This window comes from Lissotriton helveticus, chromosome 11 (genome assembly GCF_964261635.1).
Source record: "Lissotriton helveticus chromosome 11, aLisHel1.1, whole genome shotgun sequence".
Taxonomy (NCBI): domain Eukaryota; kingdom Metazoa; phylum Chordata; class Amphibia; order Caudata; family Salamandridae; genus Lissotriton; species Lissotriton helveticus.
This window is the reverse complement of record NC_136072.1, coordinates 859,735,380-859,757,773: the sequence shown is the minus strand read 5'-3', so window position 1 is coordinate 859,757,773 and position 22,394 is coordinate 859,735,380. Positions and strand designations below refer to the sequence as shown.

The 22,394-nt window shown below is 44.7% G+C and overlaps 1 protein-coding gene across 5 annotated transcripts in view; it reads right to left on the bottom strand.

Annotated features, from left to right (window-relative positions):
* Positions 1-22,394, bottom strand: part of TAOK3 (TAO kinase 3) — a 1,265,547-nt gene that overhangs the window by 856,534 nt on the left and 386,619 nt on the right. For all 5 annotated transcript variants that reach the window (XM_078667094.1, XM_078667097.1, XM_078667098.1 and 2 more), the window contains 3 exons: positions 17,562-17,773; positions 11,406-11,477; positions 10,984-11,085 (listed from right to left, as the gene is read on the bottom strand). In XM_078667094.1, the coding sequence (XP_078523220.1) occupies positions 10,984-11,085; positions 11,406-11,477; positions 17,562-17,681 (294 nt within the window). In that variant the 5' untranslated portion in view covers positions 17,682-17,773. The remainder of the gene's footprint in view (positions 1-10,983; positions 11,086-11,405; positions 11,478-17,561; positions 17,774-22,394) is intronic.

Sequence of the window (22,394 nt, the reverse complement as noted above, 5' to 3'; positions counted from 1 at the left end):
TTATTATCTCTTTATTTCTATGAGGGGGCACAAATGTTGGTAGGACAGTATAAACACAGGGACTTGTTGAATAACATCTAAAGGAAGTTTATTATTAGTATTGAATTAATCTCCACCACTGGCAATTACTCTGACCACATCCTAATCCATTGTTATTTTGCATACCATGTAAGCTGTTTGGACCCAGCTATATGCAAATCAGTCTTGGGTATGCCCAGACGGGTGTTCCGTGCACACTGTCCTGGCACCAAGCTGTACCTGGCTGATGAGCGCATAACTAGGCTGAAACCAGAATTGTGTTGCTTGAGTTCTGGTTCAGGGGAAGGCCGGTCTTGGAAGGACTAGGAGGACCTGGCTTGGCAGTTCGGGTTGAACTGTTCCCATTGGAGCAGGGTCAAGACTGGATTTAAATAGCAGGGTCCAAACTGAGGTGACATTGTGTGAAAAGTAATGATTAATTGGGGTGCACCCGAGTAATTACCAGTGGCTGAGATTAAATAAAGCATTCAATCCATCACTTTTTGCTTTAGTGTGTCGCCCTAAGTGGGACGAGTATGCCCAGACATGGCTTCTGTGCACCCTGTGTCACTGGAAACATGCTTTACTACGCTGATGAGCCCTTAACTAGGGCGAAACCGGTCTTGGGTTGCTTGTGTTCTGGTTCAGGGAGTACCTGGTTTGGCAGTTCAGGTTGGACTGTTCTTATTGGAGCAGGGTCAAGATTGAATTTAAATACCTGGGTCAAAACTGAGGTGACATTGTGTGCAAAATAACAATGGACTTGGATGCTGCCCCGAGTAATTACCAGTGGCTGGGATTAACTCAAGCATTCCATCCATCACTTTTTTTGTATATTTTAGTGTGTCACTATTTATTGGAGCCACCTCTATCTTCATCTAAATTAATGGTAATATCCGGATTCAATCCTCAGATTTGCATCTTCACTATTTGACAACATCTTCCCAGTCCTCCTCAATGCCCTTCTGTAAGCCTCCTTCAACACACCATTCACCACGTCATCTCACCCCACACAACCAACTCAACCCACGTCCATCAATCAGCAACCAGTGGCCTTGACACCTACCCTAACAGGGTACCCTTACCCACCCATTCACACCTCCCAACTATTACTATAACCCCCAAAATTTCCCCCATCTCTCACTCCCTCCTCTTTCCCCAATCATTTACTTCCCCTCAGCTTGTCACAACTACCAATCTCCCCTAACCAGACCCCACTGGTAGAACCCCATCCAGCTCGATCACACACTGACTAGCCCATCCTACCATACCTTAACCTCTCAAGTCAATCCACAGTCCTACTCCTCTTGCATTCACACACACAGAACACCCCGCCTCCATAATAACAAACTACCCCACTCATCTCCTACACTCATCACTGATGCACCGTCCCCATCATCCCACCACTCATCCACACTTGCTACATTCTCTCTACTGCATCACCTCATCTGATGACTGCAGATCACAACACCTTACCTCCCCCCACTTGTCCTCTTACAAGAACTCTCCTCCCTTACTAAACCCACACACTTACACCCACAGATCTCCTCACTGTGGCCCCCTAACAGGATCAATCAACCTCACCTAAACCCACCCCTAAAATCACCTTTCACAAGCCCGCTGAGACCACAAAACATACCTCACAACACGATGCTCTGCCTCGTTGCATCTTACACTCTTCTTAGACTCGATCACCTACACAACATATTCTCCTCCCACACACACAGCACACTCCCTCCTGCCCTCCAAATAGACCCCTCTCCCCATCCCCTGTCTACCTAAACCCACCACCTAGAGCACAAACTAGATCTCCTGAGAGCAAACCTTTCTCAGCTTGATGAGACTGTATTCGAGCTAAACCCAGACTATGACCTCTCTTAGAATATCTTTCCCCACAGCCAAAGACCCACTATCCTCCGTGCTCAATACCTGAGAGTAGTCATTTACCTTTCCCCAGAAAATTCACACCCAGTCTCACCCAAGGCATTGCTTACCTACTTGTAAGCTACAGCACCTAGCTACCCACAATCTCCTTTACTCCCCTTCTTCCGACCACCACCTCAGCCTTTGACAACTCCAACCAATAGAGAATCCAACTTTCTCCCTCAACCGATTCCAACAAGAGTTTCATTTAAAGCAGATGCCTGCTATCACGAACAATATCTCTATAATAACCAAAACCCCTGACACGCCCCACACCAAATCCATTACCTCATCTGTACACACTGTGCGTCCTAACTGTAGATCTGCTATGAAGCACAAACCGGAAATCTCCAACACATTCCCTCAATACAATCTTGACCTCTTAATCCTGACCGAGACCTGTTCAACAACACATCCCACAACACTTTTGATCTTCTACTTTTTCCAAACGACTCCATTATCAGAAAGGACCGAGTAGGCAGAGTCAGGGGTGGTATCTCAGTCATCTACAGAGATTCACTGCAATGCAAGAAGATACCAAATGGCCCCTTCTCCACGTTTCAATGCCTTACTCTAGACCTAAGCGCTCAACACAACTCTCCTTTCAAAATCTACCACCCACCATGTAATAACATGGTCTTTGTCGAGGAATGCACTGACTTCATAACTGAACAAACCACCCAGAGCAACAAAGTGATCTTGCTGGGGGACTTCAACCTTCACTGAAGCACCACAAAAGACTCTACAGTAAACCACTTTGCCTTCACTCTCCTCAACGATGATTTGATCCAAGATATCATTCAGCTAACACACATTAAAGGCTCAATACTAGACTGAATAATCCCCAAAGACGACATGCTCTCAGTGAATGACCAAGTTGCTGCAAACTAGTCCGATCACCCTCTTCTTCCATTCACTCTATGACTCTCTCACATCATGGTAAAGGGTCAACGGAAACGAGCAACTACCTGGTTTTGAGACACCAGAAACAGACATCACTACTCTTAGCAACCCTGTTCAGAAAATACTCCCCTTCCCCCATTGGCCACAACATAAATGTGAATGGCGCTACCTCCCACAACTTTGCATGCCTTTCTGATGCGCTTGACATTTGGCAGCTCCACTCCAGAGCAAAAACAAACTTTCTAAACCATCCTTGCCATGGTTCAACATGGCCCTTTATGAGGAAAGGAAAGAATTAAGAATCCCATAAAAGAAATGGAGATGTCACCCTCCACCACCACCAACTTCAATTGCCTCACTAAAGCTAGGTACTAATACAAAAAAACACATGCTCTGGGAGAAATCCATCCACTTTAGGTCCCTGCTGGACTCAGCCAAGAGCTGATCTAAGCAACTTTTCGATGTGGTCAAAACCTGCAACAACCCCTCCACACACCCAGCAAATCTGAAGACCCACCATCAAATGCGGAGGAGTTTCAACAGTTCTTCGACTCAAAAGTTTCATGGATACTACATCATAATCTCCACCCTTCCTCTCTGCCAGCATATAAATCCAAAGAGACATGGCAACTATTCAATTTAGTTACAGACAGGACTTACTCAAGGTTATTATAAACACAAAACCCTCAAACTACTCTGAAGACAGAATACCAGGTGGCATTGCAAAAGACCTTCATATTGACATGCTTTCCTACTGGAAACTGGTGAATTTCGCTCTCAGCCAAGGAACATTTCCTAAATGCCTAAAAACTGGGGAAATCGCCAATCACTTCAAAAGACCCTCTGCAGACTCTAACTACCTCAAAAACTATTGTGTGATCTCCAACCTGTCTTTCCACTCAAAAATCATTGAAAAATATGCAGCACGGCAACTCACCCAACACATCAAAAACAAAGAACTCCTAGACAAATTCTAATCTGGTTTCAATCAGGGCTTCAGCACAGAACAACAAGTTACTTACCTTCGGTAACGATGCATCTGTAAGAGACATATGTTAGTTATACATTCCTTATGTTAGAGTTACCTCCAGGCGTCAGACTGGATCCAGAGAATTTTTTCTTAGCAGTACTCCTGCGCGTCGGTAGGTGGCATCCGTCGACTCTGCGTTTGTCGTCAGCGTCCTGTTCGCCAGGATGACGTCACGGTGTCTATTTAGACGCTTCTCCTGCGTGCGGAAGTCAGTTCTGACATGACTTTCCACGCAAGAAGCGCAGAGCCATGCAAGACACTGACCACTGGTGTGCTAAACTAGGGCCCTGCAAGGGAGTCCCTGTCCCTAGAATTCAGTTCACAGAGCGTGGAGGATGGGTGGGGCGGTAAGGAATCTATAACTAACATATGACACTTACAGATACATTGTTGCAGAAGGTAAGTAGCGTGTTCATCTGAAAGAGACAGTTATAGATTCCTTACCTTAGAACAGATACCCCAGCAATACCAACCCCTGAGGAGGGTCTGCAAATTAAGTTCACACCAGAAAGTCCTGGAGGACAGAACAGGGAAAATAGCTGTCCCTCTGTACTTGGCTATCCAGATAGTAATATCTGGTGAAAGTGCTCAAAGAAGCCCACGTGGCCGCCTGACAGATGTCAAGGAGTAGAACTCCGCGAGCAAGAGCAATGGTGGCCGCCGTAGTTCTGGTGGAATGAGCACAGAGCCCCACTGGAGGTTCCTTCTTCGCCAAAGCAGAACATATTTTAATACAAAGGACAACCCATCTAGAGATGATCCGCTTTTGAACAGCCTGACCTTTCTTGGCACCTATACACAGCCAACGAAGAGTTGATCATCCACCCGGAAATCTTTCGTGCAGTCTAGGTAGAAACACAGCACACGTTTGGGGTCCAGACAGCGGAGCTTTTCCTCCTTGGAAGGGTGCGGAGGTAGGAAAAAGGTGGCAAAAGTAATAATTTATCCAATATGAAAAGGTGTAACCACTTTTGGAAGGAACAAGGGCCTTGTCCTAAGCACCACTTTGTCCGGATGAACAGACAAGAAAGGGGGCTTAGAACAAAGAGCTTGGAGCTCACTCACTCACTCTGCGAGTGGAAGTGACGGCAACAAGGAAAGCCATCTTCAGGGTGAGGAGCCTGAGAGGACAGTTGTGAAGAGGTTCGAAGAGAGCGCACATAAAATAGGTGAAGACCAGGTTAAAGTTCCACTGGGGCATTACGAAGGGAGAAGAAGAAAAGAGATGAGTAATGCCCTTGAACAATCTATGTACAATAGGGGACTTGAACAAAGATGACTGATCTGTTAACCGAAGGAAAGCAAAGATGGCTACAAGATAGCCTTTAAGAGTGCCCAGTGCAGAGCCATGGTGGGCCAAAGAAAGTATATACAACAGGACCTCTGAAAGAGGGGCAGAAAGGGGATCCAAAGCCTTTTATGTGCACCATTCTACAAACTTGTTCCATGGCAAAGATTATACTGTCTTAGTGGAGGGACGCCTGGCTGCCAAGATGACGTTACAGACTTCAGGAGGAAGGTCTAAAGTGGTCAACTGTCACCGCTCAATCTCCACGTAAGGAGGTGGAGGCTGGACAGGTTCGAATGAAGAACCCTCCCCTGCTGCTGCGATAGAGTATCTTCCCGAAGAGGCAGTCTGAGTGGAGGATTGATGGCCATGCTCAGGAGCTCTGGGTAACAGCCTCTTCGTGCCCAGTCTGGAGCCACAGGAATGACTTAGGCCCGGTTGTGCTTGATCTTCTTTAGCACGCTGGGCACAAGTGGTACAGGTTTAATTGTTGTTTTTTTTTTGTTTAACAGGCGGAAAGGCATACAGGAGCCTGCAGTTCCACTCGCGACTAAAAGCGTCACCAAGCGAGTGCCACCTTGGAAATTCCAACATGCAGAATTGCTGACATTGTGCTTTCTCTTCGGTGGCGAACAGATCTAACCAAGGCTCTCCCCACCGCTGAAAGAGACATTGCACCACCTCAGAATGAAAACGCCACTCATGATCCATCAGGCACCGACAGCTGAGTTTGTCTGCTGTGGCGTTCAAAGAACCTGCCAGGTGTTGAACAACCAGGGTCGTGCCGTGATGTTCCAGCCATGTCCAGAGACGAAGATCCTCTTGACATAGGGTCCACAGCCCCACACCGCCCTGTTTGTTGCAGTACCACATGGTGGTGGTGTGGTCTCTGAACACCTTCACCACTTTCCCTTTGAGAGAGGGAAGGAATGCCTTCAGTGGCAGACGAATCACCAGGAGCTCCAGCAGGTTGACATGGAGCCCAGACTCTGCCAGAGACAGGCGCCTCTGATCTCCACCTCTCCCAGATAGCCGCACGACCACTGTGAGGTCTGGTTGGGGAGGGAGAGGGTTCTGGTTCTGACACAAGCTTGATTTGTTAACCACCACTGCAGTTGTTGCGAAGTCCCCTGCGAGAGCTAGACGTAGTCAGAAAGATTGTCCTGATGCTGCGGCCACTGGAACTCCAGGTCCCACTACAGAGCCTGCATATGCCATCTGGCATGATCCACCGGCAGGATGCGGGAGGCCATGAGGCCCAGCTGCCTCAGGGTCATTCTCACCAAAATCCGGGATAGAGGCTGAAACATCGGTATCATAGCCAGGATATCCCGGACTCGCTGCTTGGGATGATAGGCTCGAAACTGCACTGTTCCAGAACAGCTCAGATGAAAGTGAGGATCTGAGAGGGAGTCAGGTGTGACTTCGGCACGTTGATAGTGAACCCCAGTGAATGGAGAAGGTCCGCTGTAGTTTGGAGGTGGGAGTCGACAGCCTGGGGCGAGCCCGCCTTCAACATCCGGTCGTCGAGATAGGGGTAGTCTGGAACCCCTGATCTGCCCAGATGAGCTGCGACCACCGTCATCTTCACTTTCATGAACCCCCGAGGGGCACTGGTAAGGCAAAGGGTAGCACAGTGAGCTGAAAAAGCTCGTGGCCTACCGTGAACGCAGGTAGAGCCTGCGGGCTGGCAGGACAGGAATGTGAAAATAGGCATCCTGGAAGCTCAGCGCCACCATCCAGTTTCCAGGGTTGAGGGCAGACAGGACCTGTGCCAAGGTTAACATTTTGAACTTCTCCTTCTGGAGGAGGAGGTTGAGGGCCCTGAAGTCAATTATAGGACGCAGGTCTTTGTCCTTCTTGAGCACCAGTCGTAGCGGGAATATCAACCACGACCTACTTCTGGCTTAGGAAACCTCTCGATAGCTCCTTTGGCCAAGAGAGCTTAGACTTCCTGTCGGAGAAATGCCAAATGATAATCTGACATACGATTGAAAGACGGTGGCATAGAAGGAGGGGTAGTCTTGAAGAGGAGGGAGTAGCCCCTTCGGACTATCTGCAAAATCCACCTGTCTGACGTGATTGTTTACCGTGGGGAGGTGATGCCGAATCCTGCCGCCCACTGGCCTTTGATGGTCCTGAAAGAACTAGGAAGGTTTGCAGCTGCAGGGGGGAAAGGATGGACTGGCTCACCCGCTGGCTCCCAGACCCGTGTCACTGAGTCCCACGGCCATGCTGAGGCTGGGTAGCTTGCATGAACCGGTGGCTGGTTTGGCCTGGACATGGTGGGGTGCCCCTTCCGTAGCCACGAAAGGGGCGAAAAGCAGACTGAGGTGGATGATTCCCCGCTGCGAGGTCTAAGAACCTGGCCGTAGCATGAGAGTCGTTATAGAGCTCCAGAGCAGATTCTGTTTTGTCTCCAAAAAGGCGACGGCCATCTATGGGCATGTCCAGCAAGGTAGCCTGGACATCCCCCAAAAAGCCAGACATCCACAACCAGGCGTAGCGCCGAAGGGACACCGATTTGGCAATCGTTCTGCCTAGTGAGTCGGTGGTATCCAGTCCACATCGTATGGTGAATTTGACTGTTTCGCTGCCATCCACCACTGCTTGGTAGAAAACGGCCTGGTCCTCCTCCGGGCACTGAGGCAGCACCTGCACAACCGTATCCCAGATGGTGTGGGAGTATCGGCCCAAGAGGCATGCGGTATTCACGGACCGCAATGCCAAGCTGGAGGAAAGGAACATGCACATCCCAAGATGATCCGGATAAGGCTTGGACTACCAAGCTCCCAGGGGAAGGGTGTTTGGTGTGGAAAACTGGGTCACCCGGAGCCGGGCGCTCCTCAGGAGTCCCTGTGCTGGGCTTGGACCAGGTGCCCCGAAGGACATCAGTGAAGGCTTTGTTGAACGGCAAAAGGGGTTAAGACGCGGTTGCTGCCGGTTGAAGCAACTGTATCAGGAGATTAGTCCTGACTATCACCAAAGAGAGCTCCAGGCAAAGGGCCTCAGGTGCACCTCTCACAACCACAGCATAAGACGCTCCCTCCTCCGTAGCCACTGTAGGGGGAGAAAGCATACCATGATCTGGGGAAGTGTCCAGACCACTGGCGTTACCCAAGTCCTCTCGCCAGTCCGGCTCTTCAAGCTGCTCTGTTAAAGTGTAAGGCGACCCCTCCCAATCCTCATTTCCACCTTCTAAATGATAGGGATTAAAAGGGGAACAAAAGTACCCTCCATCGTCAGATTCGACGTCGGCCAACGTTGATCCGGCTCTGGTTCCATCACAGGGGTAAGGTTGGGGATGGTGTTGGCCAGGGGCACAACGACACAGGGGGAGTTATCGCCAGGGAAGATCAGGTGAGGTCGACTGGCGCGGATCCAGAACCAGGCATAGATCCTCGGGGTCCTCCGGCGCCGGAGCCACTAGCCTCGAAGGTGCAGGACCCCCACCCGGCTCCGCGGGCCGAAAAGCGTGCCGGCGTAATCGGGCTGCCCAAAGATGGTACGGAGAGCTTTGTAAAATGCACGAAGCTGGGCAGGGGACGCTCCGGCTCCCGGAAAGGGAGGGAGGCGCGGATCACCCCAGAAGGAGGCACCGAAGAAGGAGCCTTTGAGCAACAACAGTCCGGGTCCAACGTCGCCTCAGCCGACCGACGGGGAAAAGGCAAAGAGCGGCAGTGCCTTTTTGCCTTCTTCTTGTGCTTAGACTTACCCGAAGATTTGGATGACTTGGAGTGCAATGAGGTGTGGGGGCTCGAGCGGGCCTGGGAACGATGTGGAGCCTACTGCTGGGCCTCCAAAAGCATTCGGGACATCTTCCGCAAATACTTAGGAATCATGGCCCAGCAGTCGGAGCACGATTTCGGGTTGTGCTCCAGGCACTAGAGGTGCGGGTGCATCACAAGACATCCGTTTGTGACAGGCCTCGCAGAGCTTGAAGCCGGTCCGATGATGGTACACCCCTCACGCACCAGGAGTGGAAGACTCAAAAAAGAAGTCGACAAGAGTCAAAAAAGGCTTAGTCAAAAAGTGACTAAAGGAGTAGCTCTCTTCGGATCTACGCTAGGCTGTCATGGAAAAAAAAAGAACTGATGTCAGCGTGCAGGGGCAGCGTCTAAATAGACACTGCGACGTCATTCAGGCGAACACAGCGCTGACGACGGACACGGAGTCGACCGACGCAAGGTAAGGAATCTATAAAAAACAGTCTCTTTCGCATATGTCTCTTTAGCAGATGGTGAACAATGCTCTTGGAATTCTAGACAAACACTTGACTCCTGATTCTTCTCGACCTATGATTAGCCTTTGATGCAGTAAACCACCACATGCTCCTAAACACACTCAAAAATCGAATGAGCATTGTGGCATGGTCCTGAAATGGGCTTTTCATTCCACAGAGCAGGTAGTATAGAGTACAAATTGATGACCATCTCTCCTCACCTGTTGCGGTGGGGCAAGGGGTTCATACTGGCCCAACCATATTACACTTATACATCGAGCTGCTGTGAGTCCTCCTTATAAAGTCAGGAATTGTCTATCATCAATTTGCAGATGACACACAGCTGTATCTAAAGGTCTCCTCAAAAAAGAATATCTCGCTGCTCGCCAACATCCCAAACTCTGTTAACAACTGGATGACCTCTGATAACATATAACTAAACTTTTCCAAAACTGAATTTCTCCTTATTTCCACTTAGAAATCCACACCTCTGCTGCAATCCTGTATGGATCCACCAGACATCCTCAACAGTAAATATACCATTGTTGACAGTGCCAAGTCTATAGGAGTCATCCTAGACAAAAGACCCAACAACATTCTCAAATCAGCACCATGGCCAAAATTCGCTATCAACAACATCTTCTTTGGGGAATCCACAGTTACATTCTAGAACAAGCTTTTAAATCTCTTGCTCATACAATGGGGCTCTCAAAACAGACTATTACAACTCTCTCCTGACTGGTCTCCCCAAAACCCATCTCAGCCCCCTGAAAACAATCCTACACTCTGCAGCACGGTTCATCTGATGGGCCAAAAGGAATTACCACATTACGTCATGCTGATCACTCCTCTCCAAGTGTTGCCAATTGATGAAAGGGTTCATCAATTGGCAACACTTCACCCTGCATCACCCAGCACACATCCACTCCTGTTACCTGGCAGACAAACTCAAACTAACATGCGGCTCCAGACTATCGTCAACCTTTAAAAGGGAACAACTGATGGCCCAATCCTTTTCGTGAGGGGAAACCAGAATCTGGAATTCACTACCCCCAAATTTGCGCACGAGTATCTTGCTGACAAATTTCAATACAGACCTTAAAACCCATCTCTTCCAATGGTATTTTAGCTAAAACGCTGTAATCAGCTCTTGGCAGAGACGTCTATACTACCTCATCTTTTTTACAGCTGTATACTACCACAACCTTTTTATATCTATCTATACTTTATGTATACCTTGCATATTGCTGCAACCTTTTTACACCTTTTGTACATTCTGTTTTATGTAATGATCTAACTTGTGATACTTACAACCTTTGTAATTACTTGCTGTATTGTGGTTTTTAAACTATCTGTAAATTCCATATAACTAAAGCTCTCTCCTGTGAAGTGCTCTAGCACCTTTGGGTAATGTTAGTTCTATATAAACATGCATAAATAAAAAATTAGCAGCAAACGCCACATGCCCCACGCACCCCATTTCCCAGTAAACAAATTGGCGCTCAGACTTGTGCCACTTTAGAGAGCATGCTCCATGTACTGTCCATTTTTATTTCTTTTAGTTTTGCTATAGTAAGCATGCCTTAAGACTACACTTACCCAGGCAGTGTGCTCTTTGAGGTAACATCCTTTGTACTCTATGGTGTTGGGATGTTTGAGCTGCTGTAAAAACTTCACCTCTTTTATGATGTCCTGCCATTTCTATGAGAAAGAAGAAAAGAAATTATATGCTTCTTAAAATGGTAAAAGTGACCAACACAAGAACTAAATCAAATATACACCAAGCCAAACAAATAGACCTGTGTTTGTCCTTCACATTAAACTGTAATTCAAGACCCCTTATTAGTCATTCCATTTCTCACACTACATCGAAGGACCACGTTGCTCATTTGATACTCTTGCTCTTCTCACTACACAAAGTTCTTGTACACTTGACCATTTCTTCTTTACCCTTACTGTTTCTACTCCGTTCTCATTGTACCCTTTAGAAGCATGTCAAGCCATTTACTTCTCAGTCTTACCTCGTTCGTCTGTTTCCCACTATAGGACATCTTTTTAACAGCCACAACCTCATTGGTACCCACATGAGTGGCCTAAAAGAAAATAATAAATTGCAAGTCAGGGAATGAGATGACACGGAACACATATGTGGAGTAAAATAAAGAATATTTTAGCACTCCATCGTGGAATGCATTAGTAAACATCAAGGTGCAGTACCCAGCACTGAAGGTTATGCTAGCTAGATTAACCACGAAGTGGACCTTTGCAGATTGGCCTACACAGAACACAAGAGCTTCAGAGAAATAGCTTTGAAATTAAGTTAATTTAGGGCAACCAACTGATGACAAATGGTACTATGTGAATTCATTAAAATTAAACTCAGAACAGTTTACATCGAAATCACAAGCCTCTCCCCTCTGTTCACACCCACCTAGACATCTCTGCTGGATTCATCACTGTTGATCAACAAATGATACATTTTCAAACTTTTTCACTCACTTGCATTGCAGGCAAGGCTCTTGAATTCTCCAACCACTCATGTCTCCTGCTAATCGGTCTTTCTCACCACCAATCACACTCTAAGATGGTGCGCTCCAAAGATGTGTACATTGCCACCTCTTATTTCCCCTTCACACTAGATCATCTCTCAGAGATATGCTTGTTTGGCTTTTCAAGTTATCTCTATTTAGATAACACACAGGCATTACTTTCCTTCCCCTTCCATCGTACCTCCTCTTGAAACCAAAATAACCACTGACTCACAGTCATGCAACACTAAGAAACACTGCAATCCCCTGCTCTTAACTTGAAAACGTTATCAATTAACTGACTTTTCTTCCCAGGCTAATCTGTCCCCCAACCCTTAGCCTACCCAAATCTCTTCCCATCTGTGAGGAACCCTGGTGCTTAATTTAATTTTCCCATAAAGCTGGAGTCTCTCATCTCATCCACCTCCTTGTCTGCCAGTGTTTAACAATCAAATATCAAAAACATTGACTTGCAACTCCTCTTCCACATTGTTATATTGTTGATTAACATCGCAGTTAGTAGCAACTTGGAGTACCTAATACATTGTGAGCCAGATTCCCCTAATATACCTTCTCCCCTTTGACAAATTGATACATTTACCACTGGGCAGCACTATCCATCACCAACAAGGATCCACCTCTCCCACAAGACACCAAGCCAAATAGTTCTCTGTCAACCTCGGAATACAACATAAACTCCAATTATTCATTTTCAACACCGACACCCTAATGACCTCTTGTCCATTCTCCCAGCTTTTCATATGACACACCTCAGTAAGGAACCCTTCCCTCGGTTAACCTCAACCTCCTCATAGTACAAAAGTCACCCATTGCCATGCTCTATTCCAACAAGACTCTGAGATGTAGGCCTTTTGAACTCCATGTAACTCTTCCATGGTTCATGGAGCTCCGTGGACATATATGTGCCATACCCTCTTTTCTGCTCACAAAATGAAACTGAAATACTTCATCAACACCCATTTCCCAATGTGTACCAACATTGTTCAAATGTACATATTTGTGTATGTAAACTTTCTAAATGTTGCTTCTCATATACTATTTATTATGTGAAATAACCTATGTAATTGCAACACTAACTTTCAATTACTATGTAAAGTGTGTCTGGTAGAAGAGCTAATTAAATTAATACCAACAAATATAATCAATTTCATTGTGTGATCTATACATAGTTTGTCTTATTCATAGGGGTTAGCCTTTGCTGGATATCTGAAAGAAAGTGATCAAAAATAAGGCAAATGTAATAACGGAAAGCTGCAAGAGATGTTACCCTTGTTTAAAAGCAGCTGTACAATTATTGGTAGCAGTTCTAGTTATGGTATAAAAATTATGCTTGCGACAAGTAGTAGAGACACAGGAGGTTTTATCTAGAGTAGTAATTTGAGTAGCACGTTTAGAAAAAAAAGCAGTAGTATTGCTAAGAGGACCACTATTTATCTAAAAGTAACGGTGTTACTGGTTTCACAGGACTGAAACGTGAGGCATAGCTGGTATAAAACAAAGTAAAAGAGTATTCTTGTCATATAAAACACACAGTGAATGGAATAAACTCTAGCAGCCAGGATTTTAATGCCTGTGAATAGGGTAATGAATGGCTACAGATCTCCATAATGGTGCAACAGGTTTAACAGTCTGTTCTGGCTCTAAGCCCCTATCAGGTGGCTGAAAAGGAGTTTTGCTGGTATCATAGGAACTAGCCTATTACTCATTGATATCATAGGAAGTTGCCTATTCCTCATTCACCCAGAAGAGGATGACATCCTAATATCCTTAGCCTTTTATTACCCGGTCTGTAATAATGGGTAAATAAGATTGACTTGAGAACACTTCCAAAGAGAAAGGACCAAGGCCTGTGGATCTCTAAATATAACGCACAGATCTTTCTGAAGGACAATGTCAGACTCTTGTCAGAACCTTTAATGTGTCGGCTGTGGCACTACAAAAAGTCTCTCTCTGCTGAGCCAGTGCTAGTTTTTGGGTGAAATAGGCTAGATCCACATTATTACTACAGAGATGTGCGCATATGTTGTGCTAATGATATTTCACTGGACTAAAGGGCAAAAGTAACGCATCTATAACCACTTGGTCTGCATTAGATTACTCATAATCTGAGCCATAAACTTGTATATACCATAATTTCTATGCTTCATATAGACTGGGAGCAGATGTAGTCTAAAGGCTATAGCTGCCGCCCTTGGAACTGAGTCACCAGGTTCAAGTTCTGGCTTTGGCTCTACATTCTGTGACTCTCTGGAAATCACTTAATCTAAGTGTGCCTAAAAAATAAGCATTTGACCTTGTGCAATATAATCTGGTGCTTGCGTAAAGCATTCCAATGCCCTTGGGCAGAGTTTATGCTATACTAAACTGTAAAAAATAAAAAGAATAAATTAGCAAGTTTGAGGAAAGTAGTTTACAATTCTATCAAATATACCGATGCTGGAGACACTAAGGTTAGTCAGAGCACTTTTTGTTCGGAGTAAAACGTGGCCTGTTCCTACAATTTGGCCCTAACCTCAGTAATTCAGTGGGTTTTTTGTTTACTTAATTTCACAGAGGACTCGTTTTGTGAGTTTTTCAGGTTCCCGCCTCATAGACACTGCAACTGTGTCTATAGTTTGTTACTCTAGTACTTTATTCAGCTGTAGTGCCCCTAGTAAGCTTTAAATTGGGAAGGAATCATGGTCTTAACTTGACCAAATATGATGGAATAAGAAAAGTGCCCAAAGACAACAAAATGCAACTGTACCTATTACTGGCAATGGAGCATCGGGTCCGAAGAGCAATCCTGATGAGAATTAATAGGCTCCCGCTATTTGAATATATAGGTGCTTCCGCAATTGAAACAAATATGCCCACATTGTAGATATCAGTGATGTGATTATTATTTGAAAAGTGTTAAAATCCCCAAAAAACAAACTTTGGCCCTCGTTTTTAAGACATATTATAACCTCTTCGATTGAGCATCTGTCAATCTGCCTACAAATGAACACATTTGTTAGTGTCTCTCTCTCTCACTCACTCAGTGGGGTTGAAACGTGTAGGTGGCGGAAGTGGGACATTTGCAAAGATATTCCCTTGCTGTGCGGGGAATCTTTGTTCGGATATCTTGATGACTAATAATTATCACGAGGGGCAGTCCACCCTTGACACCAGCACACTCTGTGTGACAGTGTGCATTACCACAGACGAATTGGTAATATATATATATATATATATATATATATATATATATATATATATACACACATATATATACATATATATATATATATATATATATATATATATATATATATATATATATACACATATATATACATATATATATATACACACACATATATATACACCAGCGATGGTGGAGGGCTTCAGGATGGACGATCTTCTGGAAGAGTCGTTCCAGCCGACAAACTATCCCGATGTTTTGTCGTGGAACGGGCGCATCGAACCCTGATCAAGAAGCCTCCCCGTAAGCCTCTCGTCGTCCTGTGATGGCGCACATCCTTTATCATCAGGACCATGATACTATCCTCCGAGAGGCCTGGACTCAGCCAGATCTGAGATACTCCAATGCTAAAATTCTGATTTTCCCAGACTATACTAAGGTAGTCCAGCAGTGATGTCCTTCATTTGAGGAGTTTAAACAGAAGCTTCGGGCATTCAACATCCATTACACATTGCTTCCTCCACCTATTTTTTAATAGCCCTGAGCGGGAATGTACTTGCGGGGTCTTAGGGGCCCGGTGGACCACAAAATAGGGTGCCCTCTGCCACTTCCTGCCCGGGCGCCTTGCGTAAGATGTACCAGATACCGGAAGGCTGGACCGACAAAGGGGAGGAGACAAGCCTCAGCGAACCCAGCTCTGTCTGCAAAGGCACTGCGCCTACAGACCATGAGGCATCCATCTCAGATACTCCAGCGGTCTTCAAATCAATAGAGAGCCTGCCAGACTCGTTGACCTAAATGCGCAGAGACTGCAGCCGAACACACTATATTGGCTCTTCTCCGTGATTTTACACGTGAGGCCTGCTAGAGGTGGTAAGGTATAACTAGTGGCAGGACTGCATACCTGATTAGCGGCAAAGGGATGCTCTTTCTCTAGTTGTTGTACATTTGGGCTCCTATCTTAACTGTTAGATGCTGCAGTCAGGCACAGTTATCTTTCCATGGGCGACTGGGATTCTTGACCGTGTAGTTTTTCCCGTCAACTTAGTTGTAATATGTTCTTTATATGAGCAACAGATGTTGAGGGTGGAAGTATGGGGAGGGGAGGCGCTGAGAGTCGGGTATGTTTTGCATGAAATTACTATTTTTAACAGTTTTCTTTTTATGTATTAAACACAAGAGCTCTCTACTGTACTAGTTCCTATCTCTGGACCAGGTTTCGGAATGTTGTAAGATAAAGGATCTATTTTTACAAATGGTCTACTACTCTTGGAAAGGAAAAAAGGAGTTTTAAGAATCTTTTGGCGACCTGATACCATTAAGGGTGCATTTTAATTACTCACTTTGGCCGATTAGTCAAGTATCGTTACAGCAACGGCTTCTTACAGTGAACACCACCTCAAGTGTGGAGGTTGAGCATAAGAAAGAGGTAGCATTTATATTGTCCTGAAGAAGGTGGTTTTATTATTCTTCTTGAGTACCACCATAACGCGTCAACACTGGTCTTTGAGGGGTTCATCCAAAGAACGGATAGTATTGTTTGTAAAAATTAGATGTTGCCAATACTGTTTCGGATTCTTTTTGGAATAACCATTACCTCTCGGTCTATAAATTTCGTTGTCCGTCTTTGATGGTTATTTTAATGTTTTTGGCTGAAAAAATTATTCAATGTAACCTATTCAATGTACACTCTGATGATGTTTTAATTAAAATAATCATTTGTATACACACATATCCCTTGGTTCCTCCTTTTCAGGACTTGTGAAGTATTGTGGTGTGATTGCTTATAGGAATTGCATATATATAGATTGGGCATTTTATCGCTAAGAGCAGTCTTTTTTTAATATTGTTAATGGTACACAGACTCTTAGCTGCTAAGAGGTCACCCTCGTGTTTTTACACTTGTATCAAGATGCACCTAACTTATGAAACTCAGCAGTTTGCTGGTTTGGCTTATATCTAGCTGTGGGTACAATCTGAATGCCTTTTGCTATATGCAACTATGATCTATATCTGTATCTGTATGTGGTTATCATCTGAGGCTATGACCTATCCTTTAAGGCTCTCTGCTGTACCTAAGGCTTAGAAGAGACTATAACCTTAGCCTCTTTCAATAGAGTTTGGCTATGGCTTGCAACCACAAACAGATATAATCCAAGCCATCATTCGATCACCTCTGCCATGTGCGTCTCAGACCACATTCAGGCATGGCAAGGACTTGGACCCCTCTAGGATCTTAAACATAAAATATTGCTATCATCCAAAGCCCTCTACTACATGGAGTGAAGGCCTTTGAAGAGGTGATTTATGAGCCGCATATACCAATACTCTGATGTGCCCATCAATTATGCCTCCCTCCTACAGTGGGCTCTTTTTTGTCCTAAGGCTCAACTTTATTTCTCGTCAATTGCTTGCCAGATTAAAGTTACTAAGCCGCCTTTCCAGAATGAGCTCATACTTACAAAGTAAACTGCTCCGAAACTGCCATGTCCGATCTCATGCAAGTCTGTAAATAGCAGCTCGGGGTCATCTTTATAGAAGAGGTCGGCTATGTCTGGGTCCTTGGGCACCCCCTTTCGCATGTTGGTTGGTATTAGGAGCAGGATCGCTCTTTAAATTCCCAGTCAGTTTCCTCCCTCATCGAAAGGAGATCTGTCCCACTACTCTTCAGCACCTGCAAAAAAACAAAGGATCAACAAGCACAGAAAGATGGTTTAGAATATGGATACATCTCTTTATCTCTTTGGTAGTGGATGGTGTGAAGAGGTGGTGATGGAGACCGATTTACTTTACTCCTTAAATGCAGAACATACAATTCCTGAAGCACCATCAAGATTCATGATCACAAATTAAGTATTGCATTAGATACACCTGAAGGAAACATTACTATATCAGCCATAGTGCATCCCATTTTCCAAGAAAAACTCCTCTCTCCAGAGAATGTAAATGATACTAAATTTTCACAGTGGTATCAGGATTCACTTATCCTACTTTTAAAAATTGTAAAACATTATCACCACTGTCCCAATTTAGTTAAGTTACCTCTGACTGCTATGCAGCAACTGCTCACCTAAATTGTATCCATATCATATTAGTAATCCTGATGCCATCATAAGCCTGCACCCACGACTCTAAAGTAGGAAAAAATATATGGGTAGAAGAATAGTGAGAGAGGAAGGATAAGAGATTTAGTGCAAAGAAGGTGGTAATACCTTGATAAGTCTTCTAGCCTTCAACAAACTGAAGGGCTTCACAAGCCTTCCCACTGATGTCACCTGCCTTGACACAGCCAACTTCAACAAACAATGTAGAACGGGATCCTACTCACACTGGTCTTCAAAAGGTAATCCATGGTCTGGTTCCTCCCTACCTCACACACAAGATGAGAATGTACTCTGCCCCCCCACCCCACAACCCCTGGCTTACACGGTTTGCTCCATGTCACATATCTGCTTTGTAACTCTAAGCCTCTTATGTACATTCCTTATTCAACACAGCTACTTTTGTTCCTCGTCTCCACATGAATCTTTACCATTTATCTCGTCATTAAATAAGGGCCTCAAGACTCGCTTATTACCCTGGAAGGTGTTTTCCTGCAAACTTCCTACTAACTTTCTGTGATACAGACCAACTGCTCCAACACACTTCCCCTCCCATCCCCTCTCAGTTTATTTATCAAGTGTAAGCCTTGCCATACACTGCATTTTCTAAATAGGACTCACCACTTCTTCTCGAAACATACAAGTAACTTACCTTCAGTAACGCTTTTTCTGGGAGATACTCTATTTAACCTTCGATTATTCAACTTTGCATTATTAGCAGGTGCCAGACTGGACACAGATTTTTTTTTTTATAAGGGCTTAATTGGTCTGAGGTTGCTTGTGTTCTGGTTCATGGAGGACATGGCCTAGCAGTTCGAGCTGTCTTTTTTGATGCAGATATCATTCTCTAACACACTGCACTGTCATTAGAGAATCGACAAGGTGGAAGTGGAGCTCTGTAACAGCATTAGAAAGTGCAGAAAGCAAAGGATATATGTCTGTGACAGAAAGCACTGAGAATATGTAAGTAATTATGTTAAACTTGCATTACACACAGTATAAGATAGGTCGATACAAAATGTGCAAAAGGTGTAAGATAAAGTGCTTCCAAAATATAGATTTCCGTAATACCCAGACTGTACATATTGCAGTTTTTTTGACACTGCCCATTAAATGCACTCACTTCACAACTCAAGGGGAGAGGTGTGGCGCCGAGGCCAGGGCGATGACGCTAGAATCTGGGGGTCACGGTTCGATCACCGGCTCCGGCGGCAGGCTAGCCCAGCACCATGTGACTCTGGGCAATAGCTTGCTTAATCTTCCCGACGGCCCCCAGCGCCTAGAGACCCTTACAGGTGATTGTTCGCCCTTTACAAATGTGGATTATTATTATTATTATTATTATTATTATTATTATTATTATTATGTCATCATGCAGAAGTGGATCTCTTGTGTGGCACCACTCGTTCATTTCCGGGGCAGTATGGAGTTAGCGATGCACCTATTGGCAGGCAGGAGCACTATTACAAAATTCGCTAAATCCAGTTTGGCACCTGTCAGATATCCTAAGGTGAGGAAATCCATCAGGAATTAGTGAACCTGCAGCGGCACAACCACATAAGACTAGCATTGAAAACATGCCACTGGCTCCCAAAAAATGCAAAAATCAGGTGCAAAGATGTATGTACAATGCACAAGGATTACTGGGGAAGAAGACCAGAATACCTGCACCCAATATGTGCCCAACAGAAACCTACAAGTAATAGAGCCAAGCCTAATATTTCAATAAGCCTTCAAAAGAAACCAAAACTGAGGCAGATCCATGGTAGCACAGAGTCCCAGAATGTGGAATCGTCTGAACCCAAACCTCTAGGAAGAATCAAATCTCAACCTTTTCAAGTAAGACCTGAAAAACGGTAGGTGTTTGACTTCTCGCTTCACATAACCAGCATCTAATGGGTGCATGGCCTCAGATGTAATTTGGCTAACGCAAAGTCCATTAGCAGCATAAAGAGGTGACAAGTTACTAAGAACCATTGGAAGTGCCCATACCAAACTGAGTAGATTTAATTGTACATTGTAACAAGTCATCCAAGAATAATCGCATCTCTGTAATCAGGAAACTTCCTTTCGAACAAAGCCGGAATCACGCTGTAGAAACACAGGCCATCAATAGAATGAACACGGCATTAGCACACATTCGTTCAGCACGAGATTCAGAACAACGACTTGTGTTTAGTCGGGGCGTATTGGTGGGATGATGTTGGATATAAATTCCAACACCTCCTCCACTGTTGCAAAGACTGGAGTTAGAATAGTAAATTAAACGATTCCAACATCCAGCACCCCTTAAGGCAAGACGATAGACACAGTTGTGTGCTGAACAAATGCATCCTAAAAACGCGTTCGTACTAAAGACGGCGTTCGGAATGCATGCGTTCGGAACGCATGCGAAATACCGTCATACATTCTCTGCAATCATCTAACTTCGTGATCTGCTTGGACGTAGAGGTATGCCATTCTGCAAATACTGTAAGTGGTCTGAAAAAAAGGGATATAGTCTAATTAGTACTCAAGAATATATGGCACACCATGGTACTGGAACTGTTACTCAGTCTCGTCTGCCTGTCTCCTTTTGGTATTTCAAGATAAAGTTCACCGTGACCCACGCGTTGGTCGTCTAATATTGAACCATTCATCAGCTATGTTTTTTTTTTAAGTGCCAGAATGATGCATTTAAGTTCTGCAAAGACTTCGTAAAGATATCTGAAACAAAAGAGTTTAAAAAACTTTCCACTTTGACGTGAAGTTTTCAATCCTGCAAATGGTTATTGGAAGCATCTGATGAAGAAATGTTCCCAAGTTCCATAATATAATTGCAGGTGGAATGGGTAAGGAATTAACCTAAACGGACGCCTAACAAGCAATCCAGACTCTGGGAGGGTCAGTAGCTATGAACTATCTCTCACAGTCAATACCTACCCTGAAGCCAGGGTGCCTGCTTGCCTTATAAAAATGTAAATGTGCGCAACTGGTTACTCTGCAAATGTAGAGGGTGTTTGGAAGAGGCATTGGCTTTAATCGACTTATTCACTTGAAGATTCCTGATGACAGTTTTATTGCAAGGGAATTACCACCTGAGTTGTGAAGTGAGTGCATTTAATGGGCAGTGTCAAAAAAACTGCAATATGTACAGTCTGGGTATTACGGAAATCTATATTTTGGAAGCACTTTATCTTACACCTTTTGCACATTTTGTATCTGCCTATCTTATACTGTTTGTAATGCAAGTTTAAAATAATTACTTACATATTCCCAGTGCTTTCTGTCACCGAAAGGGAACTTGTAGCACTAAACATATGCAAGTCACTTCTCCACTGAGGAAGGGAGAACAATACCCTAGTTGACAGCAGCGCGGGGTGGGTGGGGGCAGTTGGGGGGAGGGGAGATAGGGTAATATCCATGTGGATTGGGGAACGCTAGTAGCACGGTGCACTAAAAGTTGTTGACTTAATGGTAATGATATGCAGACAGAACGAATGTCAGCTACGATGATTGCACATATGTAAAGGAATTTGTTGTAAAGATGAACGCACATGCTTAAGAAGGACTACAAAAGACAATAAAATATGTTGGGGTTTTTTAAAAGTCACTTCTCCACTGTATCAACCTGGATTTAATTATGTGGCTTTCTGATTACAGACACAGACCTCTGCAATGCATTAACTAAAAGGTTTCATTATCTTCAGTGGTACCTTTGCCACTGTTTAACTTAACTTAGATTTATTTTTCATTTAATCTGGGTCTTATTTTATATGTAGTTACCTGAAGGTTAAAGACTGAAAAAAGTTAAAGAATATCTTGTTTTGTTAGCCACGCCTTTGACTCTGCCCCCAAGCTCACTCACCCCACCCCATTTGCAAGTGGCAACATAGTTCCCATACTTTTTAGGTTGAGCCTGGGCAGCGCATGCGCTGTTCTCCGAGGCATGCTGCATTCGAGTATTGACTTGAAGCCCCGCCCACTCTCCATGCATATTTGTCATTAGCTAGTGTCATTGTCCTTCCGAAATGCTGGCTTCTGATTCCTTAACCGCATCAGCGCTAGCGGTTTTCCCGCTGTGCGCTGACTTTTTTTAAATACCGCGTTACATGACGAGCTGAGCTCGTCATGAGCGTGCGAGCGGCGCAACTCATGACGAGCTCAGCTCGTCATGAGCGTGGAAGGGGTTAATAGACTTGTTAGTCCCTCCTT